Consider the following 10559-nt stretch of genomic DNA (forward strand, 5'->3'; position numbering starts at 1 on the left):
GTGGGGTACACCCTGGACTAGTCGCCAGCCAATCACAGGGCTGACACAGAGAGACACACAACCATTCACACACACAGATATAGACAATTTAGAGAGATCAGTTAACCTGGTGAGCATGATTTTGGACCGTGGGAGGAAGCCAGAGTACCTGGAGAAAACCCACACATGCACAGGGAGAACATGCAGACTCCACACAGCAAAATGCATATTCTAGAAATTTTTTAACTGGTCTCAAGATTTTGATCAGGTTTGTACAGGAAACCGTAAAAGAAAAAAACAAACAAAAAAAAACTGACCACTTATTTTTACTTTGAACTTGTTGTGAAATGTTCATACATAATTACAGTGTTAATAAAATATGTCTTGGGCACAAATAAAAGATAATTATCTATATATTTTTACATGTTACATAGTAGTGTGATGCAGCAGCAGTAAAGCAGTCATAGCCTTACACCATAGCTAATGTGTAATGTGAGTAAAATGACTGAAACTCTAAACCCAACGTTTGGTGAAAATGCGGGTCTCATGATGACTGAACAGAATGTGATGTGAAAAATATACCATTTTATTACATTAGATTAGAATAGATTAGATTCAATTTATTGTAAACAATCATAAAAATGACCTTAAACTCTAAAACAATATTGAAAACAACATATTACAGTTTTACATTTAATGTTTACATCAATAATATACACCTGAAGAGTTGTTTGTAAGGGAGCATTAGGCACCGGAGATATCAAACAGGGTAAATTCAGTGGGATTCCAACACTTTTCATGGAGTTTTACAGATACAGACACTTCTTAAATTAAACTGAAATGAACATTTAATCATAACTACACCAATGATTCTGGTAAGAAAAAGCTCTGCAAATGTAAACTCAGCAATGGAGATGTAATGTAACTATTATTACTTGGAAATGTTCCCTTTAACTCTATTACTGTTGCACATACACGTCTCCAGATTTATTTCATCAATTAATGAATTATTTGAATGCTAGTTTCAACTAGTTTTCATGACCAATAAAACATCAGGGTTAATTTTAAAAATGAGACACTATAGGTTTAGAAAAAAAAAAAATCCCCGTCTTTTAAACTGTCCTGCAGTAATTGCAGATGTACAGCAGATGGTGCAGTGGGTTCTGTATGTCTCTGTTTATACCCATACACTTAAACCTCTTAGTTATCTACACTCGATCACCTGGTGTATTATTTGATACAATGATAGAGTTTACATTGAGTTAACATTTTCTTCTTTTAAGAAAACAACACATTCAGTGCATCATCACCCTGTTTTTAACTGAGCTGGTTTAAGACTATCACCTCAAGGTTATTGTTAAAGATAATCTTTCCACTGGATTCAACACTACAGTCTGGATGTCGGAGGATCTCCATGACACCAGCCTTTAGCTCAGGTGACGCCGTCTTGCTGAAGTCCAGCACCTCGGTCAGAAAATCAAGAAGCAGCTCTCCCTTCTCATCCCCTTCAGAGAAACACTCTGTAATGTCCATCTGAGACGGCAGTGTGTAGTTCTGGTATCTTATGCCCCGAGAGTCCAGGAAGCTTTTGATGTCCCCAGTGGTGACACACTGGCTTATTTCTGTATTACACAGCTCGTTCCTGTAAGTCCTCCAAAGCTTACCCCAACCGCTCTCACCTGGAATAGACGAGAGCCAAAGTCAACAGGCATCACAGCGGTCCTATGCATCTTTAAGGCTTTATTAAAAACCACCTTATCATTGTGTGGGAAAAGCAGTATATGTATATGATGGAAATGGCATGCTTCAGTCATCTGGGGATATGAGCTGAACTGAAAAAAAAGCTATTTTCCTAATTATACAACAAAGACTCAAACGTTAGTCAACTACACATGTATAGAATAAGCAGGATGAAGAGTGAAAGTCATACCCAAATTATCGTGGAGACTGGAAAATAAAAATATTAAATACTTCAGAAACTATGCTGCAGAGCAAACACTGCCTCTGTCTGCCAGTGTTGCTTTACACAGATCTGAATTCAGCATACATTTGTTTCAAACTTAGTGAAGTCTAATTCACCAGCTCAGATAGTGCTGCACAACTGAAGTGAACTGTTCGCCATCTACTGATAGCTCAGTCCCAGGTCTTCAATCTGCATTTACTAAGCACTAATTCCAAACAAAATTTGACCTCAAGACACTTTATAGAATGAGCAAATTTATTACATATTGAACAAAGACTAATGTCAAGATAGAAGAATATCCAGTCCTGTCTCATAGGCAAGACAGAGTCTTATCTCAATCTGACCGGAGCAGAGCACTTGGCTGCATTTAGCAAGTTAAAGGGGCAAGAAAAAACGTCCTTTTCCCAGGCAGAGAGCTTGGTCTGCAAGAGACGCCAGGCTAAACCAGGCTCAAGAAAGACAGCCATCTGCCACACCAACCATCAGCCATGTTGGGAGCATAGCTGTATATAGAGTGGCCAGCACAGCTCTGTCATTTACAATTATATGGTTTTGAGGCCAAGATACCCCCATCACCGGTGTTATCATTGTCCAGCCTATACACACACACACACACATTTTTTTATTCTTTCTTTTTTTTTTCTTTCTAGAGTCTAATCTCTTCTTGTCTCTCCCGCCTGACGTACTTTACTATTTCTGAAACACTAAACAAGAACAGCAGCTGTCAATCTTTATTAAACACGATGTAAAAACTTAAATGAAAAAGAAACTTTCCAGGAAACAAAGGGTTGGGGGTGAGGGGGGGACTCTGCACCCATAGTGATGAAAATCAACTGATTGTATAACTTGGACTGTATTATGAAATGTGTAATGGGGCCATTAAATTGATGCCATGATGATGAAACTCAGCTTAATTAAACTAATTGTGACAGCTTCAAAGGTGCACATAAAAAATTGTTGGGTTATTTTTTCAACCCAACAGCTGGGTTGAGACTGTTGGTTAGTTTAATTGGGTTGTTTTCATTTAGTTGGGTAATCTAAATACCCAGGTTGCTGGGTTATTGTGGTTGGCAGTTGAGTTATCAGCTGTTGGGTTGTAATTTTCATTATATTGTGTTGGGTTATTTCGGACTACCAAACATGTTGGGTTGACGCTCACGCATGCTCGACCAACAGCTACCCCCAGTTTACCCCCACTCATTCGACCCCCCCCCCCAGGACACTGGATGGGCAAGTCTCGTTATGGCCCGACCGTGATTCTCTTCGCAGGCTTCTACGTGCAGTACCACCATCTAGCAGCGTTGCATACTGAGAGACACCCTGAGAGACTCAGCCTTATACAAGCAAGGTTTGCTACATGTGCACTATTTTTTCACTACAATGTTCAATTTATATTAATAAAATGTATATAAAGCTCACTGTAGTAACCGTGTATGGTGGCTATCTGAAATCACTGTGACACGAGCGTCGGTGGCACAGGTGGATAGTGCGCTTGATCAGTGATCGGGAGGCTGGAACCTGCAACGTTAGTCAACTTTAGTGATAGCTTCTTGTGAGTAACGTTGGGTTATTTGAACAACCCAACTGGCTGAGTAAAATAAAACCCTACAGTGTAGTCAAATTGAGCCTGTAACCCAACTGTTGGTTAAAGGAAACCAACCCAACTTGTTGGGTCAAAATAACCCAGCATGTGTTCCGTCCAATATTTAACCAGTGTTGGGTTAAAAAATAACCCATATTGGGTTGTTTTTAACCCAACATTTTTAAGTGTGTGGCGTAACGGTAAGTGCTACAACCGCACAGCAAGAAGGTCGCTGGTTCGATACCCAGCTTTAATGCTTCTACTTCATGTGTTTAATGTCCATGGTGGATGCAGACTCAGTTCTAAAAAGTGGTTTGTTTAGTCAGAACTACCTAAACAATGACAAAAAAAAAACAACTGAACAGAGCCTGCTGTAGGTCCTGTGGTCACGGTGAATAAACAGCTAACAGCTGTCTCAGAAACTGTGTTTAAAGTAAAATCCAACCCCAGTTTTAGCGTCCACTCTTAGTGCTCCTCTTCCTTCCTCCTCCCAATAGTTTTTCACTTTAGAGGCCCTCTAAAGGTCTAACACACTTTGTGAATAGCTTTTTATCTTACTCAGGGGAACTTCTAAGAAAAGTCTTAGAATTTGAGACATTCTCCGATTTTTCTACGAATGACTTCACTAAGAGCTATTTTAAGCTGTGGTATGCTTTGTAAATACAGGCCCCTGGGGTTTAGGAAGTGCTCCTTCAGATGATGGCACTCTAGGTACATCTATGGTATTTAAAGAATCTATCTGTAATATTCTATGTGATTCCATAAATGTAACTCTAATACGTCATTTAAAGCAACAGTGCCATTGAAAGCCATTAATGGTGAACCTCATACCTGAGAAAAAGTTTGCAACACTGGTGTAACAGCTATTTTCACATACCGCTGTATCCATGTACTTACCGGACACTAGAATGATCAGAAGCTTTCCATTCTTGTCAAGAAGGCCCTGGAAGAAGCTGATAGTAGCTTCAGGATCTTTCACATAGTACAGCATCTGTCAATTTAACCACAGTCAATTAGTGACTGGATGTATACTGCACCAATTTACCACACAATGAAGGACATTTAATATAACACTGGCTCTTCAGACTTTGGCAAAAACGTCCCACAAAGAGAAGTGTCAAATTGAATAAAAGTGAAATAAATTATCCAATTTACAGCATTCAGTGTTGACCATTAGAGGTTTTTTTTTTTTTTGCACAAATATAACATTTTTTTTCCTAAGTATATTTTCATTTTGGTAAATTAAAAGACCATTTGATAACCAAGGAACAAGAATATCTGTTGTCCCAAGACAAGAGTTTATTGTTTCAATTTGTCTTTATTATTCAAATTATTTAAAATGAATTATGCCACATTAAAGAGTAGAGGATGGGGATTAGGGCAGTTAGTAACCAAAAAAAAACATGTCTAATGTGGACAACACATTCATACTGTGTAAAGTGTGTTTTTGTCAATACCATCAGATTTTCTGTCTGACTGTGGTGACACAGTTTGACGGTGTAATCAAAAACATACAAATATCTTTAATGGAAGCTTGGATTCACCTTTTTTGTTACAGTAAATAGTAAAACATCTTGTATACTTTGCAAGTGATGGTATTCTAAATGACTCTAAAAATTAATGAAGATGGAAGAAGAGAGTTGATGATGAGCACTTTGTCGCACTAACTGAGGTTTTCCTTCTGTTTCAGGTAGTTAATGTTAATTGCTTGTGCTTAAAAATTGTCTTTCTGGTTAATAATAATTGTTCTTCACATTACAGATGAAATGCCAAGACCAATTTTATTTGTTGAACCAAATTGCTCATTAAGTTGTAAACATCATTAATTTAGAAAGAAAAAAGGTTGTAATTATTTGTTGTGCTTAGGCCACTGCAACAGCCATCAGAACTGAGTCACCAACGTCAAGACAGAGCAAACTTTTTTTGGTTTAACGTGAAACATTTACATTATTTTTTGATATACAGTTGATTTATTTAAATAATCTGTTTAAAAAGATGTATATGTTTTTAAAGTCCCAAATTGTCATGTTGAATATTAAGTGTAAATGATAAAAGGTGCAAGAAATAAAGTTTTTCTAAAAGAGAACAAATGAAAATATGTATAAAAAAATTAACATAAGTTAACATTTGACAATTTGTACCACCAAATGACTTCCATCTACAACACAAACCTGTATCATATGAATGAAGTCAGCTTTCTTAACCCTCTTCTCCCTTTTTAAGTACAGCTCGAATTCAGAAGACGTCATCTTGTGCCAGGTGAAGTTAACATACTCCAAACCTGCTGTTTCAGACACCAAAACTACACAAGGACAGATATAACAGAGTTAAGTCATGTAACTGATGCTGAAATGCATTTCAGCTGTGGCTCAGCGGTAAAGTTGTCGTCTCATGATGATGAAGGTTAAGAGTTCAGTCCCAGATCTAGCAGTCACATGCTGGTGTCCTTGTGCAAGACAGTGAAGTCAAAATTGCTCCCCCTATGGATCAGGGGTGCGTCAATGGGTATGAATATGAAAGCAGGTACTGATGATCCCCCATTACTGCCATCTCTGCCATCAGTGTGTGAATGTTGTGTGGATTAGAAAAGACTGCTGAAGTGCTGTATGAGTACTGGTCTATTTACAATTAACACAACAGCAAATCAGATTTCGAGATGGTAGTAAAAGGTGTACCACATGGCTCCTCATTAGGTCCTCTTTTGTTCTCTATTTACATCAATGATCTTCTGCAAGTTTGCTTTAATACTCAAATTTTGCTATATGCCGATGACACTGTACTCTATTACTCCAGCTCTAACATTTCTCAACTACAACACACATTACAATCGGACTTTAACTTAATGCAAAAATGGTTTTCTTATAACAAGCTTCTTCTGAATAAGTCAAAATCGTATAGTATGCTATTTTCCTCCTGTCCTCTATCTTTGCAATGGTCTATTGATATCGTTGATGGAAAAGCTTTAGAAAAAGTTGATGAATTTAAAGACTAAGGGGTTTGGCTTGACTCCCATTTATCCTTTAAATTTCACATCAAATCAATGACAAAAAAATACATGGCCTTTTAGAGCTACTTTATCGCTCCAAGGAGTGTTTTTCTTTAGAGGTTCGAAAAAGAATTGTAACCCAATTGATTTTACCAATATATGACTATGCAGACATTATTTACCAAAATACATCTGAAACAAGTCTTTGTCCCCTTAATGTGGTTTACAACAGTCTTTGTAGATTCACTCTCAGCTGCCACTTTAAAACCCACCATTGTTTAATGTATGAGTCTCTGAACTGGCTCTCACCCAAATCTAGAAGAATGCTCCACTGGATCCAGTTTATCTTTAAATGCAACTTTATCAGTTTTCCTCCTTATCTAAAGCAATTTTAATACCATTAACATCACAATATAGTCTAAGACACACAAGCAATCTAATTTTCCTTACCCTCAGAATAGCCAAAGAAGTTGGTCGTCGTGCATTTAAATATAAAGCTCCATCTGGTTGGAATAAACTACCTGACTCATTAAGATCTATCACATCCTTTCCTATGTTTAAGACTTACTTATTTAATTATCTACCAAATCCTTGCACTTGTTTCTGACCCTGCCCTCTATGTTATGTAGTTGTTCCTATGTATGTGATCACAGGCCGTATCTTATTCTTTGCTATGTGGGACCAAAACAGTTTGATGAGGGAATGACTTACCATCTGAAGCATAGTGTTTATGCATGAGTGTGTTTGAGTGTGTGTATTCTGTATTTAATGTTGTTTGTAGTGTATTGTACTATCTGTACTGTATTATGTCTTGTAAGGTCCCCCTTGAAAACGAGATGGTCCATCTCAAGGGGCTATCCTTCTAAATAAATAAATAAAACACAATCAAACCTGATCACTGAAATCAAACTCTGTGACTATTTTGAGTTTGTGATTGAAATCTCTTAAAGTAATGTACAAAGAAAGAGTAATAGCATAAATTTAGCACAAAAAACCCACTATGCTGTACAGTTTATTCAGAGCCTATACTAAAACAACACTGAGGCCTTTAAAAACCTTGTTTTATAATGTGTACCAACAAAGCAAACCTGTCACCATGTAACCATGGTCATAATAGTTGTGCATTATACACCTTTCTCAGTATAATAAACACATTAGCTTATGTATCTTTTAAGATTGCAGTATTGTAGACAGTAAATAGTGTGTTAAAACACACACACAGTCAGTATTATTATTTTCTTTTTATATAGCCATCAACAATATTTTAAAGCCAGAAGTCTTAAAGTTTTTTAAACAACTGTAGTATTGTCATGGATCAATTGAAATCTCTAAAGGCTCAATACTGTAACCTTTGGAAGCTGTACCTTTGTAGTTGTGTAGCTGCTGACTGCTTGGCTCTACCACCTCATTGTCCACTGTCACTCCAGGGTACTTCTGATGGAGCTTGGAGAGCATCTCCAGGTCAATCTCCCCTACAGACACCGGCACATTTGTTATTTCATAAGCTGCTTTATTATGTCTTCTTTAGATCATTTTTCAGTGGATGTCATTGTGATCTCGAAAACAGGTAAAAACAAACACTGAATACAGCAAGTGCTGAATTAATCAGCTTTTTATATGAAAACAACAGCTTGTGGGTGAGCAGTTAGTCAATTAAATACATTATCTGAGTAAATCTGTAACATCATTTCAATATGATAGTAACATGACAGCTCAGGTATATTTAAAAGGCTGGATTTACAGAAGTAAAGGGCCAAACTTATTTGTGAGAAGTTGTTTTGCTTAGAACAAAAAAAAAATGTATTATCATATTTTTTTTTCCTGGCAAAGGTGCGAATAAGTAGGTCACTTTGCGCTGGACTACAGTTAAAGATTAAACTGATAAATGATTAAATGTGTAAAAACCCTTGACTGCAACTCAAAGGGTAAAGGTTCTTTATTGGTGTAAGCAGTAAAAGAGCTCTCAGACATTTCAAGCAGTCTGATAGCAGGAGTTCAGTTTTAAAAGTATTCTGTAGCATGTTCTTACCAGCACCACTTCCTACTCCAATGACGTTTAGATGTGACTTTCCTTCTCCAATGCTAGGGGGAGAGAAGAGAAACACTTTGAGTCTTCAGAACAGTCAAGTCTAGAAAGTCACTTCTTCCAACTCGTAAAATTTAGGTCACATTTTTGGGTTTGTGACTGTCAATTCTCCCACTTAGGCAGTGAGGCCTTCTGATAAAATGTTTTATACCATGGCTTTGAATGCTGCTCAGGTATTTTCTAACACTCTTCTTCAGAATTTTAATAACCCTGTTGCACTTTTGTATTCAGCCTGTGAGTCATGTCTCAAAGGATTCCTCTGTGATTTACTTCTAAGAAAGCCACTGGAAGCAAGTGGAAAACCGAAGGAGGGTAGGTTTACTTCTCAGTAGCATGGTGTATATACAGCTTGAGTTTTTTCAAAAGAAAAAAAAAGTGCAGGAAGAGGAATTTTATCAAACAACAGTATGTTATTTTACATGGGCACGCCTTGTTTTGTGGACACGTGTCCTGTTTCCTTTTCCATCTTCAGATAAGTAGGTTTATTCTCTCTGTGTGTGTGTGTGTGTGTGTGTGTGTGTGTGTGTGTGTGTGTGTGTGTGTGTGAGAGAGAGAGAGAGAGAGAGAGGGGTTACCTATCCAGTACATCTGGTAGTATATTGTGGATGAAGTCCCGCATGCACTGATGCTCAGAGGAGCGCTCCAGAAAAAGCTGGAAGGATTTCTGGTACCTACTATCATCGTGAACCAAACTCTTGAGTGGAGATGCCATTGCAAAAGTCTGAAAAACAAACAAACAAACAAACAAACAGTATTGTCAAACACAAAATCTTGTGAAGAGCAACTGAAGTCAAACTGTGTTTTGCAAATATGCATTTGGGTTTTCATTTATGTAGTAATGTAACATTATGAGAAGAAAGTGGCATCTTGGCTTTCTTTGTCATCACAACATGTATTGCAGTATCACCATTACAAACAGTAACTTTCCTGGTTCCTTTCTGTTGGCAAAACGCAAATTTAAGAAGGAAAGATGCACAGAAGATAGGTTCAGAAAACCATGGCACGAGTCTGCAGTTTAGAGCCCGCAGTCTGTTTTTCTTTTCTTTTCAATTTTTTTTCTACACATGCGCAGTCCTCAGAGTGGCTGAACGGGCTGAACCTGTTGCTCAACAGTGCATTACACATAGCATTGGCTGTAGGAGCACTGAACTCTAACATCTCCAAAGGCTGAGTGTCTGGTCCTAATGCCGACAGCTGCTGCGGTCTTCTGTTGACGGTCCTGACATTAGCACGGAGAAGCTGTCCGCGGACATGTTAACAGCCACGGAAACAGAAAGAGCCACATTCAGACAAAAATCAAACCCTGAAAGAAGTGAGAGCCCAAAGGAGGATTTCCACACAGACATTTCAGAAGCACAAACTGAGTCGTAATGAAACAGGAGGTGTTTGATCTGCGGATACAATGAGACAATACTCTAAATCCTTCACTTACATGTCTTGGAGGTTTGGATGTGACCGTTGTGATCTGATTCTGCAGGCTGGAATAAAACCCTCCCACTGTAGTGTCCACAGCTTCCGCTTAAGGAGGGCGAAAATCCTCAGGAGGAACGAACCAATGAATGATATAACACCATGCAGACCTCTTAAAGCAAAACTGAAGTTCACACGATTAAGACATTTCTTCAACTCGCTCTGTCTTTGGAGGGAGGACTGTAAACAACACAGCTGCCTCATCTTGATCTGAGCTGCAGGGTCACCTTAAATGTGATTGTTTGGATTTTAATTTTTTGAAGATTGCGTCGCATGTGTTTTTTTTCATTATTATTTTTATTTATTTATTTATTTATTTATTTATTTTTTAAGCAGTAAATACACATGTAGGGGAGACCAGGTATGGTTGTACCATGGGGAGAATTGTAATACCACTAAACCAACCAATCAGGTATAAGATAGGAGTTGTATGATAATTTTTGTGTTTACCCTATTCCTCTGTGATCACACATGGTGATTGTCAGGGCTGAAA

At 37.8% G+C, this 10559-nt stretch overlaps 1 protein-coding gene across 1 annotated transcript; it reads right to left on the bottom strand.

The window, feature by feature from the left end:
- Positions 1-368: 368 nt before the first annotated feature.
- Positions 369-10212, bottom strand: LOC141808303 (histamine N-methyltransferase-like). The gene is made up of 7 exons (XM_074694834.1): positions 10029-10212; positions 9172-9317; positions 8540-8592; positions 7875-7982; positions 5696-5826; positions 4422-4515; positions 369-1658 (listed from the first exon to the last, which is right to left on the bottom strand). Exons 2-7 carry the CDS (start codon positions 9306-9308, stop codon positions 1297-1299), a joined length of 885 nt encoding a protein of 294 aa, XP_074550935.1. The 5' UTR covers positions 9309-9317; positions 10029-10212; the 3' UTR covers positions 369-1296.
- Positions 10213-10559: the final 347 nt, after the last annotated feature.

The sequence above is a fragment of the Halichoeres trimaculatus genome, unplaced genomic scaffold, assembly GCF_033239565.1.
Source record: "Halichoeres trimaculatus isolate MK-OKI-2021-1 unplaced genomic scaffold, fHalTri1.1 fHalTri1_scaffold_19, whole genome shotgun sequence".
Taxonomy (NCBI): domain Eukaryota; kingdom Metazoa; phylum Chordata; class Actinopteri; order Labriformes; family Labridae; genus Halichoeres; species Halichoeres trimaculatus.